Source organism: Marmota marmota, unplaced genomic scaffold (genome assembly GCF_001458135.2).
Source record: "Marmota marmota marmota unplaced genomic scaffold, marMar, whole genome shotgun sequence".
In the NCBI taxonomy this organism is placed as follows: Eukaryota; Metazoa; Chordata; class Mammalia; order Rodentia; family Sciuridae; genus Marmota; species Marmota marmota.
In genome coordinates this window covers 2,390,654-2,409,045 of record NW_025999992.1, presented here as the reverse complement: position 1 = coordinate 2,409,045, position 18,392 = coordinate 2,390,654, and the positions used below count along the sequence as shown (strand labels likewise).

Here is an 18,392-nt window from a genome sequence, read left to right as displayed (position 1 = left end):
AACATGGAAGATATTCAGAGAAAACAATATTCAATTAACAACACAGTATTATTTAAAACTGAGGAGTGTTTCTTCACCTTTTAGTTAGGACCCAAAAATGAATTATATCAGAGAGAGGGAAGGGGGGAGGCAAACACAAGCTCTGAACATCAAAATTAGCGTTGTATTTATGTCAGCGTTCTGTAAAATAAATATTTCTTATTCACAATCAGTAATTAGCTGCTAATTTAAAGCTCTGTCCTCTTCTCTGATCCTGCTATTAGACTTATGATGAGTTTGGGTTTAGAGACTATTTAAGTTTCTTTTTTAAAAAAAATTTTTTTTTTTGTTGTTGTTGTAGATGGACAGCATGCTTTTATTTTATTTGTTTATTTTTATGTGGTGCTAAGGATTGAACTCAGTGCTACAGCCTTAAGTTTCCTGAAGGTGGCAGCACACATAGGTGGACTAAGTTTCAGGGTATCTGCACAAGATTTAAACTATCTTGAGTCTTTATGAAAGAAAGGAAGGAAGGAAGGAAGGAAGGAAGGAGAAAAGGTAATGGATCACATTACAAAGTGCACTGTAGCTCCCAGAGAACTTGGGAGGGCATCTGAGTTCAAACCACATGCTTACTTTATGTCAAAAAATCAGTACCTACACAGGTAGTTGTTATGGTTAAGGAGTCAGGACAGAACCATGTTTTGCCTGCTTTTTTTCATGGATCCACGGATCCCTCCTCTCCAACCAATGTAATCCCAGGTGCAAGTCCTGAATGGAGGTTAAATGCTCCCACCACTCCCTGGATGGAAACGCCAGTTCTCCCTGGTCCTCTCTACAAATCCTAAGATCCTCTGCCTCCTGGTCCTGGGATTCCCCTTGGCCCCAGCAGATCCCTAACTCTTGGATAATCTTAACACCAGGGAAGGGACAAACTGGAATCTCACAGCTTCAGCTGATTTCTCTAGATGTTGTTTCGTAAATAAGCAAAGGGAGGTTATTGGAATATTCTAGGTGCCAACATACTCTCCTCTAGAGCTACGACCAGCAAGAAACAAAGCCTAAGAGGAAAAAAAGAGTTCCCCAAGATATACAAAGGGGATGCACATCTGAGTTTTTCTGTGCATTCTGGAGAAAGGCTAGCTAAGATTGGTCAGACCCCGTTCAGAGTTGAAACTTCTTTGGTTAGATACGGACAAAGCTTCTGGAAGTCCAGCCTTATTCTTCTTGTCAACGCAGGTGGATAGTTACTTGTGCGCTCATCAGCACTGACTGCCCACAGAGTTAATCAAGCCCCTGGCTACTCTCCTGTAGGGCTAGTGCATTGTTCCTCTGGCGTTGAGTGATTCCTGGGTTTGGGCAAGCTCCAGGCGCTCCGTGTGTACAGGATGCCTCTGTTCGCAACTAGAAACACAGTGCACGCAGAGATAGGGGTCTGCGGAGCCAATAACAACTCTCGGCGCGAAAGAAGGAGTGAGCCAACGAGCGAAGCCCACCTGGTTGGCAAGGCCAGGCCTTTCTCTGCGTGCCGGGTGCAGATGGAGTTCGCCCTTTGCGCGGGTGTACTGCGCCTGCTTCAAGAGTCGCTCAGGGGCGGTCCTGGCGGGCCAGCCCCGAGCCGCCTTCCCATTGGCGGGAGGACACGCCCGTCCCTGAGTGAGGGCTTCCAAAGTTTCATTGAAGGTGGAGAAGTGTGCGCCCGCCGGGGAGCCCTGGCTGCGCCGCGGCTAGGGCGAGGCTGCACCGCGGCGGGCGGGGGGCGCGCTGGGCATCCGGACGGCGTTTGAGTTTTCTTTTTAAAATTGAGACAGTGGAGGAGGGAATTGGCATCTGATCTACCCGTTTTGCGCTTTCGTCTCGATTCCTGCCCACGCTCACACGATTCCTTCAAGTGCGGGAGGGACTCGCAGCGCCACCCGCGGACAGATAACTGGAGCCCAGCGGTGTCGGGAATGGTCCTGTGCGCCTGGCTGCTCCCACCTCGGTCTCTCCGGCCCGAAGCTGGGGGGCGCAGAGGCTGAGCTGCACCACCACTCGGGATCCACAGCCTGCTCCTTGAGGCCGCGGGCTGTAGGACGAGACTCGGGGTCCGCGGGGCAGCTTCGAGAGCCAGGCGCAGGGCGGCGCGCGGCAGCCTGCGTGGGCAGAGGGGCTGGGGCCGGGCAGCAGAGACTCGTTGGCTTCAGAAAGGTTCTGCGCAAAAGGCTCCCCGGCCTCCCCTGAGCGACGCCCCGGGAGCCCAGCCAGAGGACTGCACTCCCTCTTCGCCCCCTTTCCGAACTGCTCCAGGCCCCTAGGACTCTCCCAAACTGTCCTCCTCCAGGGCCCCCGCCCCGGCTGCCCCTGAAGAGGCCGCCGCCACCGGAACCTGAGTTCTACACTTAATGGGCCGGCCGCAGAGGGTCGGGCGCCTGGCTAGGTGGCTGCCAAGAGCCTGGTGAGCGGCTGCCCAGAGCCCTGCGGGCGAGGGGCAGCTGAGAGCGCGTTGAGCGCGCCCTCGGGGCGGAAAGCCTGGCGGCCAGCGCAGAGGCGATGCCTGGGCGGCTTCCTGGTGGCAGGAGGCCCTAGGCGGGCATGGGCCTGGCGTCCCAGCCCTAGGGACCCTCGAGCCTCGCCCCTGCACTCGGAGTCGCCGAACCGACGCGATGGCCTCGGAAGTGGTGTGCGGGCTGGTCTTCAGGCTGCTGCTCCCCATCTGCCTGGCAGTAGGTGAGTCTAGTGGGCTCTCCAAGGTTACTCGGGGACTGTGAGGAGGGCTTCTTAGCGGGGACTTCCTAGCAAAGTTAAGGGCACTAGTGCTCCCGGATTCGATTCCCGAAGCGTGGTCCAGGTGGCAACAGCGTTAGCCGCGCTGTCCCGGTGACACAGTAAGTCTCTCTCACTTCCCGCTCTGGGGCAAAGGACCGGTGTCTCCCTTCAACGTCCAGCTGCAGAGTCCCGGTGACAGAGATCTGCTGCAGGTGCTGGAGACGGTTGTGTTGAATTTAGCCACGCGTGGATTTTTTTTTTTTTTTTATAAGCACAGTACTGCCTGTGCACAGAGGATGCAAGTCGCCTGGAAGGCGGCAGTGACCCCCGCGGTAGGAACCTGAGCTTAGACCTGAGGCCCCCTCCTCCAGGATGTCCTGGGACAGGCAGCACATGGTGCTCCATCCAGACTACCAGGGGCCATCTCTTCCCTACCCCATATCCCAGCCACCCTGTAGGGAGAAGTGAAAGATCCAATGGAGTTTTTTAAAAGAAAAACTGGGACTAGGCACCGGGAAAGCCCCTTTTACAAGGGAAGTGTTGGATGCTGAGGCTGAGAACCTACCTAGTCCCGCCCTCCCTCTCCGGGCACTTAGAGGGTTGGAAGCAGGCTTGGAACTCCTTGGGACTGGCGGGGTGAAGATCCGGCCACCGAGAGTCTCAGGGATGCCCAGAGGAGTGCCTCACTATTCTACAGGCTGGCAGGGTGTTGAAAGGATGTAGGCGTTGGTCTAAGGACCAGCCAACCTCTAGTAATGAGGGAGTTTCTGAATTTCTTCTCAAATCCTGCATGTTATGCTGAATCCCACTCCTAAGACTGATCATGGGGCCATGGGACTGTGCTTGGCTTTTCCTCTTCCCACTCCAGAGCTAGAGAATAGAGCACTTTACCAAGTAGCAATTGTGTTTACAAAGAGAGGGTGGTCTTTGCACAAAAGGCCAACTTTGTGCACCTTGTCAGAGGTTAATGAATCGAAATCACACCTGTGTTAAATGTTTTCTTTGTTAGAGTATGAAACCCAATGCAAGCCATCGGCAGGATATTGTAGTGGAGTACTAATTAACACCTTTAGATAGCAAAGTGTCTGGGAGACTTGAGCAGGAGAACCCTCCATGGAAAAGCCAGCTTGGGCAGCAGGAGGGACTTCTATGGGGTTTGCTGGCCTCATCCTCAAAACTGCATTTCAAGTTTCAAGGCAGGACCATTTTCCAGGGATCTTTGTTGTCAACAAACTCACATACAGGAGGAGCTCATCTTCAGCGAAACTGACTTGGAGCTTGGTTTGGGAAAGGTTCTCTAGGCGCTTTCAGCACAGTGGGTGTCTCTGTTTGGCAGTCACCTCTGCATCTGGAGCCTGGCAGAGTGCCCGGCACATTTCGTATTTGCTGATTGGAAGCTAGTGCCTGAGTTAAGGAGGGGCTTTTAGAGAGAGGGCCGACTTGTGGCCAGTGCTGACCAGAAGGGGTCCTCAGGAGTGGCGCTGGGGTCAGAAGCTGCTCCCTCCCCTCTGTGACCCACCATCTCCTCCTTGTTCCCCCCTTCCCTCTCCCTGGGCACTTGCTGGGTTCTGTGACTGTTAGAAGAATAAGACGTGGTCATCTGCAGCCAGTTCGGCCCATTCTGTCAGATGACAGCAGGGAATGACCCGTTGATTGCCTGTGACCTCTCCCTAACCATTGGCTCCTATTGGACATCTTGCTTGTCCCTGGTCTGGGAGGCTGGAGCCTAATTATCCCGACTAACCTCGGGTTTTCCACTCCGAGAGGCCCTTTACCAGGATTGTTGCTCTGGCACAGAGTGGGCGGTGCAAAGCCCTGGGCGGAGGCCCCAGAGCTTCCAGAGCCCCCAGGGGAGGCAGAACAGGGGCTGCTGCCCGCAATCTGGGGTCATCATCCTCCTGGCCTCTTGTCTCATCCTGCCTCTTCCATGGCGCCCACCCACCATGGAAGAGTCACCTCCTGCCAACCTGAGCCCGCAGGTTGTGGGCTTTAGATGTGAGTCCACCTTGAGCCCCGGGCTTTCTTAGGAGAAGCAGGGCTCCCAGGCACCAGGATAGTAGTCCCGCCCCCTCCGTTTCCTGGACCACAGAGTCAGCCCAGGGGATGTTGCAGCCTTAACATGGTCTGCTCCTTCCTGCTTGCTCACACTTCTCTGTGGGAGGGCGTGTGTTCATGTGTATGTATGAGTCTAAGAGTGTATGTTTGTGTGCTTTTGAGTGAGCTTGTGTTTGTGTGATTCTGTGTGTGTGAGCAGGTGTGTGGAGTGTTATGAGTGTGTGAGAGATGTTATGGATATGTGGTGTGTTGTTGTTTGTGTGTGAGATGTTACGAGTGGGAGGGTGTGGGGATGTTTTGAGTGTGTGTGGTGTGAAGCCTAGTGGTGTCCCCAGCTCAGCCTAGAGCCTGTTGTTTCCCCAGGAGCCTGCAAGGCGTGGGTTCAGGGAGAGCAGGGGCTGGCTGTTCCAGGAAGGCGGAGGAGGAGAGCATCAGGGGATGCGGCCCTAAATCTCCGCTGGACTTTCGCTGCTGTCTGGAAGATAACCCACACCTGGAAGGCTAATGGTGCCTTCCAATGATTGAGCTTCAACAGGGTGGTGGCTGCCACCTTGATTCTCTTCTTGAGGAAGTGGAGATTTCAAGGTTATTGAAGGGTTTTCTGGTCTATCTACTCCCAGGGGGCTGCTAAATCAAGCATGCAACTTCCTTAACATCCTGGGCAGGGAGTGCAGCAATCTGCTTGCCATTAGAATGGATCTCACACCTTCCCCATCTATTTTGACCTTGGGCAAGGCAGCCTTCAAAGTCAAGCCCTGGCAGAGTCCTGCGGCTGGCTTCCCTTTAAGCCCCCATTTCTGTAGCACTGGTGTGGAAGCCTCCGCCCTCATGTCTTCACCTAGTGATGGGGGTGAGGACCAACTGTCTTGTGTTTAATCTGTTGCTAATTTTTTTTCCCCTATGGAAGAAATGAAAGGGCAGTGATAAGTGATACCAGGGCTCTTCTATCCAGGTGTTATCTGATTCTTGAGTATTAAAAGCAAACAAAACCATAACAGAATGTGGTGTTCATCATCCAAAATGAACATGTGCTGACAGATGTGCCTATATCTATAGCCACCGCAGATTTGAATATCTCCAAAACGACCTGTGACTTCTTGGTGGCCTTCAGAGTTTTCCTTATGCATAATGTATGAAAAATGGCAAAAACCTTCTGTAATATCATGCAGCCTTTCATAATGATAGCAGTAAATGGTCTTTGTTGAGCACTTTACAAATATCTTTTCTTTTTACACAATCGTTTTCCCACCCATCTTTAAGTACATGACTGAGTTTGTTCCAAGGTTAGGAGGGACTAGGGATATTTTGATCACTGGCTCCAACTGGTTTATTCCATCTTGCCTAGGGTTGCCTGGAGTTCCCCAAGGTCTTGTCCAGAAGAGCCAGCATACTCACATTCAGGAAGGGAAGAGAAGGGAGGACACTGGACTTGGACAGTACCAAGGGAGAACAGAGGACAGAGACCTAGGTAGCTCCCCACCCCAGCTCCTGCTCCCCCTAAATGGAGGGTAAGAGGTTAGGAAAGAGCAGAGAAATAAAGGGCTGCATAGGCTAAAGTGTTCCCAGGAAAAATTATACTTGGAAAATATTGCAATTCCAGGAATATTCTCTAAAATTCCCTTTGGAAATAACTGCATTAAAATCATAGTAAAAATATGTGGTCACTTTTGAAATATGTCTAGGTCTAGCTCTCTACACACAATTTCTTTCTATAGTATATTTTCTCTATGTAGCAGATGTCTTCTTCTTCTTCTCCTTCTCCTTCTCCTTCTTCTTCTTCTTCTTCTTCTTCTTCTTCTTCTTCTTCTTCTGGAACCCAGGGGCACTTAACCACTGAGCCACATGCCCAACCTTTTTTATTTTTTTTTTTTTTTTGAGACAGGGGTCTCGCTTAGTTGCTGAGCCAGGCTTTGAATTCATGATCCTCCTGCCTCTGCCTTCAGAGCTGCTGGGAATTCAGAGGTGTGCCACTGCACCTGGCTTCCAGATGTAATCTTGAAGTCCCACTTAAACACAGTTCAAGACTCACAAATGAAGCTAATTTGAATCTAATCAGCATGGATTTTTCTTGATCAGTGGCTTGCTGCTGCCACCTTGCTCAGTGGTTCCAGCTGCTGAAGGATCCCTGGAAAGCATTTAAAGTAACTTTGCTTTTAGCCACACCTTCTCGGCCTTGTAGAAGTAGATACTATGTCTCACTCACAAAAATAACTGAAAGGATGGAAATAACTGAATGGATTTGACATGTATAGTATGCAGAAGTTTTCTGATTATTACCTGCTTTTTTGAATTCTTTGCACACTATTCAGCATGAAACCAGGATATTATTATGATGAACGTGTTTAGACTCTTGTATGTGAATTTGCAAATACTAAAAACATTTTATTAAAGCAGAAGCAGATCTGGTCTGTGTTGTTTTTGCCAGTCAGTATTTGGGCCTTCTGATATCATTCCACTAGTTATCTGAGGGTGAAGATTTTTCAAAGACTAACAACTGATTTCTTAGAAAGTTAATGGTTTTATGACCCTGTCTGAGATGATTGCCCCCCTCATAGTTTTCCAACTCTGAGCTCCACAGCCTACTTCAGGTTCAATGGGGACAACACAAAGCACACTGTGTCCCCTGCAGCCTCCTCTGCCCGCTCAGGCCTTCTGAGTGGAGTGGACAAACCATTTTCTACTCCTTCACCTGCACGTTTGCCAGGAGCCTGTCGATGCCCCTGCCCTCAAGGGCAGGCCCTTTCTAACCAGGAGCCGCCTTCAGAGTCGTCCCCCTGGGTTCATCCTGCTCTTTCTTCTTGGCCCACCAGGGAGCTGTGGCTTCCCCTCTGGGTCCCAGAGCAGGGAGAGTCTCAGGCCTCCTTCTTGGCTCCTTTCTACCTTTGCTGCCTGTGAAGCCCAGGGTGCTTTCCTGTGCTCTGAGCTCTCCAGGAATTTCTTCAGCAAAGGGTCCTGGGCTTCTTTGAGGGCTTGAGTGCTTTTCAGCCTGAACCTCATTCAAAGCAGGCAATCCCCTGTTGTCTTTCCCCTTAGGCCCACCACCAGGCCAGTGGCCTACCAGCTGGTATTCCTATCTTGGCAGCAGGTGGGCTCTTTCCTTTTGCTGACAAATGGTTCTAAGCAGAGGTGGGTCTCCTGTTCCTGAGTTCTCTTATCAATATGCGTTCCTCAGGGCATGAGGCAGATAAGACCAACATGAAGTGAAGGTGTAGGCAGTCAAGTTGGTGCGCTTGCCCTGCTCCAGGAGACACCCCAGGGATGCAGTCCTTGCTCTGCCATCTTGCAGGATATGCTCAAGGCAGCCTGTCATTAGGTCCATATCAAGCTGAAGGATGCAGGAAGCAAATGCAAAAAGGACCCTTCTTTCCACCATGTAAGGCTGCAACCTGGGAGTTGCATGAGTGTGCTAACTAGCTAATGTGTGCTAGTATGCAATAAATAGCAGCTTTTATTCTTGCAGTCTGATGCTAAGCAACCATGTTAGTTGGGTCGGATTTATGGGCTAGTTTGAGGGCCTGTCCATCAAGAGCTGCCCCTTCCCATGGGCAGAGAGTTCAGAGTCACAGTCAGTGTAAGTGGTGCTTTGAGACACTGTTGAAGGCTGAGGATGACCCTGTCTTGTTCCCTCCCCACAGTCAGACACATTGGAAGGTCTCTGTGCCATTGCTCATTTTTATCTCTGAAATAACGTGACAACTGTGACATCTTAATTTCCCTTCCCTAGCAATAGGGTGCTTTGTTCACGCTCCTTACAAAATTCTGTGCTTAGTTCTTCCCTTCTCTGTGTCTGCAAGTTCAGGAACTCTGTATAAGGGGCTGCTTGTTGCTATCCCCAGCACTAAATGACTTCCTAACATAGAGCAGCCATTTGAAAAAATGCTGGTTTTGAATTGTAGGTTTTTCTATTGTGCCTGATCACTGTATAAGGGCTGAGCACTGAGCACATATTTTCCAATTGATTAATTAAAATATTCATTGCCTAAATTTCTTTCTCTTGAATATCTCAGAAATTTGAACCTAGAGTTAAGGTCTACCTTCCTATAGCTGTTGGTTTCTAAGTCTTTGAATATAAAATTCATAACAGCGTGTAACACTCTCCCTGACTTTCATAAATGAGCATTTTATCAGTATTGCAATTAATGCATTTTACTTGCTTTGCAGTGAGGAGAGAAGGAAAAAACCCATTTGACAATGTAAAGTTTGACCGGAGCATCATCCTTGAAGTGCATATTATTTTTTAAAATGTTTTCAGCTCTTCTGGAACCACACGAATCGATCTGTTTTCTCTTGTGGTCAAATCCTCTAGGTCAGCAGTTTTGGCCACAGATTCAGTAAAGGAGGAAGAACACAGGGCTTTAACAAGATGGCGATTCAGAACCAGAGTGCCATGGAGTGTGCACATTGAGTTGTCACACCCTTCCCTTCTCTGTCCCCCACTGTACCTGTGTGCCAGCTGTGTTGGGCTTGGCATTGCTGCAGGAACATGGACCCTTGTTAGAAATACAGGCAGTGAAGAATCTGGGAAGGACCCTGGTCTGCAGGTCTAGTGAGAAAGTCTGGATCCTGTTTGTAATACACTCATTACTCTGCCAAGTCACGGAAACTCTCCATTCTTCAATTACATCATCTATAGAATGAGATGTTCAAAGCTAAGAAACGCTTTCATGGTTTAACAGGGTTATTTCTGCACACACATTTTTTAATGTGAGAAAGGTACGACCACAAACCACCATCTCATAGCCAGCATTTTTACATCTAACTTTTCTAGTCTCTAATACCCATCCAACTTATGTGGCTAAAGACTTGCTTCAAAGGAAGGTGAGGGACTGCTAAGTAAAATAGCTTTTTATCCCGTTAGCTGTGGGAGTGCAGATGTCACACAGAGCTGGTCATGGGGACAGAGATTCTGGCCCAGGCTTTGCAGCTCTTCCCTCACCTGCTCTGCGTTCAGACGTGGAAGATACCTCACCTCACCAGTGACAGCAACAGGAGCAACAAGAGGCATGATTGCATTTGGTCTCTGCAGAAGTAAAGGACTTGGAGTGCCCAGCTTGTGCTCAGTCATGCCTGTGAAGACAACCAAGCCACAGTGTGGGGTAGCTGAGGCTGCATGGTCTTGTAGGAACATAGAGTTATCTAAATAAGATTTGAGTCAGGAAAATAAATTTTGAGTAATACACTGAATTTAATCAGCATGACATTACAATGACATTGTAGATCTTGGGCGAACTTAGCTAGATAATTCCATTATTCATGAAAGAAAGGGGAGGCTGCTCAGAATCCTTAGATGCCCATAGAAAGGAGTCCCAGGGGAGGCCCCACGTAGGTGTGCTGCAGGGCCTCAGCACCAGCTACAGAGTGTGAGCTTCCTGCATTCAAAGCCCTCCACCCTCCTTCTCCTCTTTCAGACTAAAAATCAGAGCTGGTTCACACGCACCAGGCTAATTCTGACTTATGTTGGTCCTGGGGTCAGTCTCGCTGGTAAGCACTGGAATGTTCTCTGCTAAAGTCAGGCGTGCTACCTGCATGCCAGATAGGCTTGCTGTGGCTCCAGGCCTCTGATCACCCATCTTCAGCCAGGAGAGAGGACTAGAGTCAGGTTACAAGGCTTTGGGAAGAGGGAGAGTCATTCAGTGGGATTTGTGTCTTGTGAGCCAGTGTTTTCCAGAAGCCTCCAACTACCTAGAATTTTTCATTAACAGCCACAAACCACCTTCAGCAGTAGTTTCAAAGCCTTGTGGGCTTTGCTTGTGCATCTCCCTAGGGCTCACTGCAGTGTCTATCCATAGGGGCACTGCCGGACCACCAGCTCATTCTCTGGATTCAGCTCAGACAACTCTGGGCTGTTCTCCCACGTTAGAACCCCCTGCATGTTATGCCAGTCTCTCACCTGGGGCTACTGTAAAGGATGCCAGGTAGTCCTCAAAGGCATGTCTTAAAATCATATATAAGAATATTTTTAGCAATTATTTCTAGAAAAATAAAGGCATATCTTCCCCAAATTATTCAGAAGGGAACAAATTGCAGATATGATCTTAGCTTATGGTATGGATTGGTCATTTGTTCCAATATGTTCCTTCTCAGGTGTTAACTCTTCCTAGAATGCAAATTTCAAATGTAGTGCTGATCTTCCCAGGGCAGAGCAGTGTGCTGCTCAGGCAACCTGTCTGGGCTACTTGAGTAACAGGAGCCACACTGTGATATTCCATAGATTTGAACATGCAAGGAGAGCATTCTCTTTACAAGAACACTTTTGAAGTGTGGCTTGGATAGTCCACTGCCGATTGTTTCTTTCAGTCTGTTTATAAAAATCATTCTCTGTCTGGTTTTGGTCAAGTTTTTCCTGCTCTTCTCATGGGATCCATGTGCATTTTCCAGAATCTGTCAAAATTCATGCAGTCACCTAAGACAATACGCGTGCCCCGCCTTTGCTATCTTAAAACAGGCTGTTCTTTACTCCAAAGACCAGTGGAAACCCAGGTCTCTTTCTTGATTGCTCTCTGTGTTTGTAGGCATTGATGCTTTTTCTAGGCTTCTTTTCTGGCTATTGCTCAAGGGGAATTTGACCTTTTTTAATTTTTTATTTTTTTTTAATATTTATTTTTTAGGTATACATGGAATTTTACCAATTTTACAAATCTTATTGTGAAGGTCTCCAGATATCTCTGTAGTTCCCATCTTTAGACTCCTAGGTCAGTGGTTGGCACTATTCCGATCTTGGTTCTTAACAGAAACAGAAGAAAAAGGCTTTGTTTTGCATGCCTTGTTTTTTCTTTCTCCTTCAAAATTTAACAATATAGCGGGAGGGGCTGGGGATGTGGCTCAAGCGGTAGCCCGCTTGCCTGGCATGCATGCGGCCCGGGTTTGATCCTCAGCACCACATACAAACAAAGATGTTGTGTCCGCCGAAAACTAATAAATAAATAAATAAGTATTTAAAAAAAATATAGGGGGAGGGATTTAAAGAGTGGTTGAGGAGGTACCCTGGAGTCTGCAGCTCAGGGCTGAGGCCCTAAAGGATTTTGTGTTCTCCATTCCCCACCAAGTCATTGTTCATGGGCTCTTTGAATTTATGATGCAATTCCTATTGGGAAACATTTTTATTTTGCGAAGACTTTCAATGTCTTAAGTCAGCATTTTGTGTCAGCGAGAGATTAAGAAACTTACATGATTAGGTATTTGTGAGAAGTGCCAGCTAAATAAATCAGATGTTCTGCACAGCAAGGCTGGTCAGAGGCTTGTGTCTGCTGCAGTTGTGAATCTCTCTGAGTGAGTTTGAGGTGTGCTTCCCCGTCCCACTGCTGGACTCCTGCTCCCTCCTATGGCGCTCATGTTTTGGGAACGTACATTGGACCGTTCTGGATTTCTGGAGCCTTACACTCATGGAAATGAGGAGGGTTTTATTTTTATTTTTTATTTTTGGCATAAGGTGGCCTTTCAGAAGACCCTGGATCTCTTTAGAGGGGTAGAAATGAACCGTAGCCAATGCTGACTGATATTCACTGTCAAAACTACCAGAAGAAAGAATTGGACTTCCCTTGTTAACCTCTGCTTGCTGACTTACATGTACTGTAGTTCATTTAAAAAGACAAATCCCTGTGTAGTATAGTCCGCTGTCCACATCCAGGCCAGCTTGGGCTTTGGAACATTCAAGTCAGATGTCATTCCTCTGCTTTAAACGTCCAGTGCTTTCTCATTGAATGTAAACAACAAACACTAAATCCTTAACTTGGCCCATGAAGCCCAGGGCTCCCTGGCCCTCTAGCCACCCTGGCGTTACTTCTATTATTCAGATGAAGCTATTTTTTTGTGTTGAGGCTTTTGTACTCGTTCCTTGATCTGATGAGCTGTCTTTCCCTGGACCTCAGCTTGCACATGGCCCACTCAGGGCTGTGCTTGCACACCACCCAGACCACCCTGCTCACTCACGGCACTGCTTCTGTCCTTCTCCCCCATGCTGGTTCTGTCTCACTTCTTTCATGCCAATGCATGCTTATTTATCACTTTCTGACTCCCATTCCCTCTGATTTCCTAAGACTGAAGCATCTGAGCCCAGAAGAGAAGAACCTGTTCCCTGCTATCTCCCTGCTCTGCCCTCAGTATCTCAGGTGGGGCCTGGCCCACGGGAACCACCCACACGCTCAGCACTGGGGAGGCTAACCAAAACTGATCTGGGGCCAGGGGAGTAGCTCAGTGGTAGAAAGCATGAGGCCCTAGGTTTGATTCTCAGCACCACAAAAATATAAAAATAAAAATTAATGCCCTTAACACGTTGTTAAACACTAGGTAGCATTTGTTAAGGACTTAATATAAAAAATTATTGTGATGGTGATCTTTTATTGCTTCATCCATCAATTTTGGTCAATCAATATGGCTAGATTCTGGCAATGCAAAAAAAATGTGTAAGGCTTGGTCTCTGTGTCTGAGATTCCTTTCAGACCTAAGGTAGCCCAGGGTCTCCACTGAAGTCTGAATGGAAAGTTGCAGATGGTGTCCGTCAGGTCTCTGCCTTCTGTCCTTCGGTACTTTGAATGACCTGGGAGGTGGTGGAGAAACTGGTCTTTGCAGAGGGAGGAAGAGCTCCTGGTGAGCCAACCGTGGCTCTTTCCCAGGCCCAGGGCACAGTAAGCTGAGAGTCAGTCTGGAGCAATGCAGTGAGGTGTGTCCTGAATTGAGGATGAGAAGATGGAGGGGAGTCCTGCTGGACCAGTTAGAGGCCACCCCTTGCCATCAAAACCCACTTTCAGAAATGATCAGCAAACAAAACTGTGACCAAAAAATTTTTAAAAAATATGTTGATACTTCTGGTAATATCTGTTTAAATAGGGGACAATCTTTAAAGCAAACTGTGCATGGAGTTGTTTGGGCCAGTTCTCTGTGCTGTCAGCCTTTGGTGGATACAGAATGAAGGAGCGGACTGGTCTCCAGCCAGCCCCGATGGATGTCCTAACCAGTTGGCTGCTAGATTTAAGATCAGTCTGGGGGCTGCAGGTGTGAGTGGTAGAGCACCTGCCTGGCATGCACAAGGGCCTGGGCTCTATCCCCAGCACCAAATTTTAAAAAGCAATAAAAGAACTCTAATTTAGACCCAGGAGTACCTACCGGCTGAAGATGACTGTCGTTGGGGAATACCTACGGTCACGACACAGACTTGGACGCCACCCTAGCTATGTGCCTCTTGTCTGTTGGTCTTCCCGTGGCTATATTTCCTCCAAAGTGTACACTGTAATTGCTCTGGAAGCCCATAAGTCGGCGATGGAATGGCTGTCCTATATTTCTCTTGCCTTATCTTGGACATGCCTAGCCACTTCATGCAATCAAGTCGATGAAAGCCAAGGTTGGCAGCGACATCTAAACACTCGGGAAAAATTGGCACTGTTCAAAGAGAGAGTATGAAATTACTTCAGCCAGAGCTATAACATCCTGTCTTGGGCCAGAGTCTCTTTCTGGCACAGTGCTTCTCAATCCTGACTTTGAAGTCTTTCTCTCTCTCTCTCTCTCTCTCTCCCTCTGTCCCTCTCTCTCTCTCTCTCTCTCTCTCTCTCTCTCTCTCTCTCTCGTTCATTATAGTTACAGCAGGACTTTATAAATACCAGGACGCTCTTCCCTGAAGGTTTGTCCTTCATTTAGAATGGAGTGCGTCTTGATTTCCTCAGACAGATTGAGGAAACGATTCAACAGCTTTATGAAGTGCGCCGTCTTCAGTGTTACACAGGCATTTTGTCAGCTGAACAGAGTCCCCCAACTGTGCTGTGACAGCAGTGGCTCATTTCCTCCCTCAAGCATCTTAAGACAGAGCTGGGTTTTAAAGTTGCTGAAAGGCTGTATTCAGCTTTGTGAATTCTGTAACAACACTGAGGACTTAAAGACAATGCCCTTTATTTGTTGGGCATGTTGCAGATTATAACATGTTCACATGTTTTTTGCATGGTAAGCTCAAGAGGGCTAGGATTGTGGTTTTCTTGTTTTGTAGGATACTGCATCCCCTCTTAGATGCCTGGCAGATGGGGGGTGTGCACATACTATATTAGTGTGTGTATATATGGGGTGGGTGGGTGTCTCATTGAATAGCTGCAAATGCTCTGCAGAATAGAAACTACTCTTGAATTTACACGGTAAGGGTGGATTGAAGAAATAGATTTCTCACAAAACAACAGAAATTCATAAAAATTAAGTGACATTTATTTATTTGGTGGGTCAGTTATCAGAAAGGTGCTGGACTAGAACCTGGACATCAGATACTCAATTTTCATCTAGTATACTTTTAGCAACACAAGTGCTTTTCTCAAGTATTGGTATTTGTAAATGCTCCTAATCTGGATCTTTCCACCCATTTTCTCCATTTCTGCAAGAGTGATCTTTTAGAAGATAACTCTGACTGTGTATATCTGACCATGCTTAGAACAATGCTTAGAGCAGGGTGTGTGCCATTTATTCTGAGGGGCAGGCAAAGGGCCCCGGGTCTCCTAGGTTTTCTCAGACTCCACCAGCAGAGAGGACCATGTCCTTTTCTCTCCAAGGCTCACCTAGGAGTTTGAATCCTGTGCAAGATTCAGCTTCTCTTGGGTCCAAGGGTGCCCTTACCAGGGTCCTAGAAGTGCCTCCTCTTGAACAACTCTCCACTTTTAGGAAACCATCAGTTTCAGCTCTTCAGGGTCGAGGTGCTGAATGTTCTACACATTTCTTCAGAGGAGATATGTGCTTTTTTCTGCGTTCCCTGCGGGCATTTTCAACAGCATTTTTGGATTCTTTTTTTCAGTTGTACAGTGCTCTTGGGTTTCTGTGGCCTGACATAATAAATGATTATGCCGTCTTAACCCACAATAAACTTTTGTGATTTGTTGGACTTAATTTTAACTACTTTGAGTTTCTTAGGAGTGAGTTACTTTAGAGATGTTATGGTAAATGACATTTTCTTAGAAAGAATAGTTTGGTAAATTCAGGCATGGTTATTCCAAAAGGTAAATATGATGCTTACTTTAAAAAAATTATATATATATTGATTAATTCTCAGGGCATTAAATGGCTAAGATTTATCATTTTTGTCTAATGCCTAAGGATTTCATAAAATTAAGCTATCATTTGTTAAAATGACCCTTCATGCTGCTTCCAGATGAAGGAAATGTCATCCAAGCATCTTATGCAGAAACCTTGCTGTATTCAAGGCCAACGTCTAGGAGACATCCTTGCTCACTGTTGTTACTAATAAGTTGCACCTCATTTTTTTTTTTACTAGAAGCCTCTTATTGTAAATAGTTACTTTGAATTTTTTCAGAACTTTGGTTTGTTTCCTATATAATATGGCAGGTCTAAACTAGAGATGGAAGCTGTGGGTGTGAATAGTTGTCTTTGAGTCTGTATTTAGAGGAAGCTTTTTGCTTTTTAGATAACATTTGTCGATAAAATTCTTAGTGATGGCATTCATTATCATTTGCACCTGCTGAGGAGAAGGCTACAGAAAGATTCCCTGGCTAATTGTTTATAGTGAGACCGTTAGAAATTAGACCTTAATAATGTCTGTCTACTGAGGGTTTGCAAATGCCTGTGTAAGATGGGAAAAAGACCTTTGGTTTGGTGCATGAACTTGTGGTGGTGCTTATATGTTCAGTGGACATCATAGCTAGGCTTCCTGGGAACAGAACAAGGAGGACTTACCTGCAGATTAAAGGGAGGTTGAAGTCACTGGCATTTTGGTCATGAGAACAGGTGCAAAGATGCCCACTCATTGCTGGATTTGAGTCTGGGCTAGAGATCATGTCCGCTGCTGGCCTACCTGTGCTATCAAGGAAGACTCTAACCTGTAAAACCTTTTAGAATTCCAATGAAAGTCTGGCAAAGAGGTAATTGGTAATGTCGGGGAATGCAAGCAGCTAATGAACAGAGTGAGTTCTTCAGATATGTGAAAGTGAAAAAACACTCCATCAACTTTATTGATTAATGGAAAATAGAGTTGATATGAGTCTTGTATTTTTAATATAATTTTATATTTCTTCACAAGGTGATTTGTTCAAAATGAATGGGATTTAATTGGCATATATTTGAACTTTTTAAAATGTACATTTAGGAAGAGGAAACACATATTCTCTCTGACCACAGGTTACAAAGCTACAGACTCTATAGGATCAGCCACATGGCCAGGCATAGTCAGGCATTTGACTCTCACATCCTCAGAATCCTGTTTCTAAGATTATGAAAATGTATCTATAGATTTAGATAACTAGAATTTCCATATATTGATGAAACTTTGGTGCTTTCTTTTTTAAAAATTTCATTCTCAAGGCCTTAAGTCTTTGGATCAGCGTCTTTAAGGCAGTGGTGGGTGGAATCAGTTGTTTTTTTGCTGACTCGGACATGCCCTGGCCCATTGCTTTGGCAAGGTGAGGTGCTGTGTGCACAGCAGGTGCCCACTGAGACCTGGGGTCAGGAAGTGGGGGATGCATTCATCCTGTTGAAATGTGGACATGCCCAGCTTCCCTTGGGAGGAGAGGAATGCACTGCAGATGATTTAGCCAAGATGTAAGTCAACAAAACATATCTTTTCAAGGAGAACCTACTTTGTGGCAAATATTTTTCAATGAAGAGACTTCTCTTCAGCTTGCACATGGCTCGTGGTGATATGACCTTGCAGGTGCTTTGTGACATATGTGAAGTGTAACAGAGGGCAGTGGCCTATTGATCTTCTCTGGTAGGCCATCTCTGTCGTCATTGTAACCATGGATGGTTCTGGAGTGCTGATTGGCACTTGGACTTTGAGGCAACCACATTGTTGAGGGTATTTGGGGCTCTATGTAGTGTTGATTGGTACCGTTGGGTTCAATTTGATTATCCTGAGGGTAACAGTTAAAATGATGATACAGAGGTAAACTGACCTCTCAAGCTTGTCTTTCGAAACGATATCCACTACAAGATCATGAAGCATCAAGTAGTCACTAATTCCAAGTGGCGGTTGATTTTTCATTGCTTTCATATTTACACAATTGTTTATTTGCTGTAAGAAACTCTGAGTCCAGTAGCCTAGTACATTTAAGCCATAGAGAGGAAAGTTGCTTTGAAGAGTTGCCTCTCACATCCTTTCCCTTCTGCGCTATGGCTGGCCTTGACAGGAGGTAACATTTAAATGTATTTGTAATAGAGCATTCGGCTACATGCAAGTGAGCCAAGTTTGCCTTTATGCTGAAGAACCCAGTTTTGTGGCTTGTCCCTGCTCTCAACCCCGCTGGCTGCTGGGTAATATTTCACTGTGCTAATGTAACCCATAGGGGTCAAAGCAGCTGTTAGCAGAGCAAGTCATATAAGTCATGGTTGTTTTGAAGAATAATTAGGCAAAGACAAAAGTTGATGCTTTCTAAATGGAATCACAAAAACCTGGTTTTATCTTTATTTTTATTTTATTTTATTTTTTAATTTTTTATTGTTGGCTGTTCAAAACATTACATAGTTCTTGATATATCATATTTCACACTTTGATTCAAGTGGGTTATGAGCTCCCATTTTTACCCCATATACAGATTGCAGAATCACATCAGTTACACATCCATTGATTTACATATTGCCATACTAGTGTCTGTTGTGTTCTGCTGCCTTTCCTATCCTCTACTATCCCCCCTCCC

The 18,392-nt window shown here is 46.5% G+C and overlaps 1 protein-coding gene across 11 annotated transcripts in view; it reads left to right on the top strand.

Moving 5' to 3' along the window:
• Positions 1 to 1,619: 1,619 nt before the first annotated feature.
• Positions 1,620 to 18,392, top strand: part of Piezo2 (piezo type mechanosensitive ion channel component 2) — a 349,401-nt gene continuing 332,628 nt past the window's right edge. For 6 of the 11 annotated variants that reach the window (XM_048806745.1, XM_048806746.1, XM_048806752.1 and 3 more), the window contains exon 1: positions 1,623 to 2,688. In XM_048806745.1, the coding sequence (XP_048662702.1) occupies positions 2,625 to 2,688 (64 nt within the window). In that variant the 5' untranslated portion in view covers positions 1,623 to 2,624. Of the gene's footprint in view, positions 2,689 to 18,392 lie in introns of all 11 variants that reach the window. The other 5 variants (XM_048806753.1, XM_048806747.1, XM_048806749.1 and 2 more) reach the window with 3 other exon arrangements.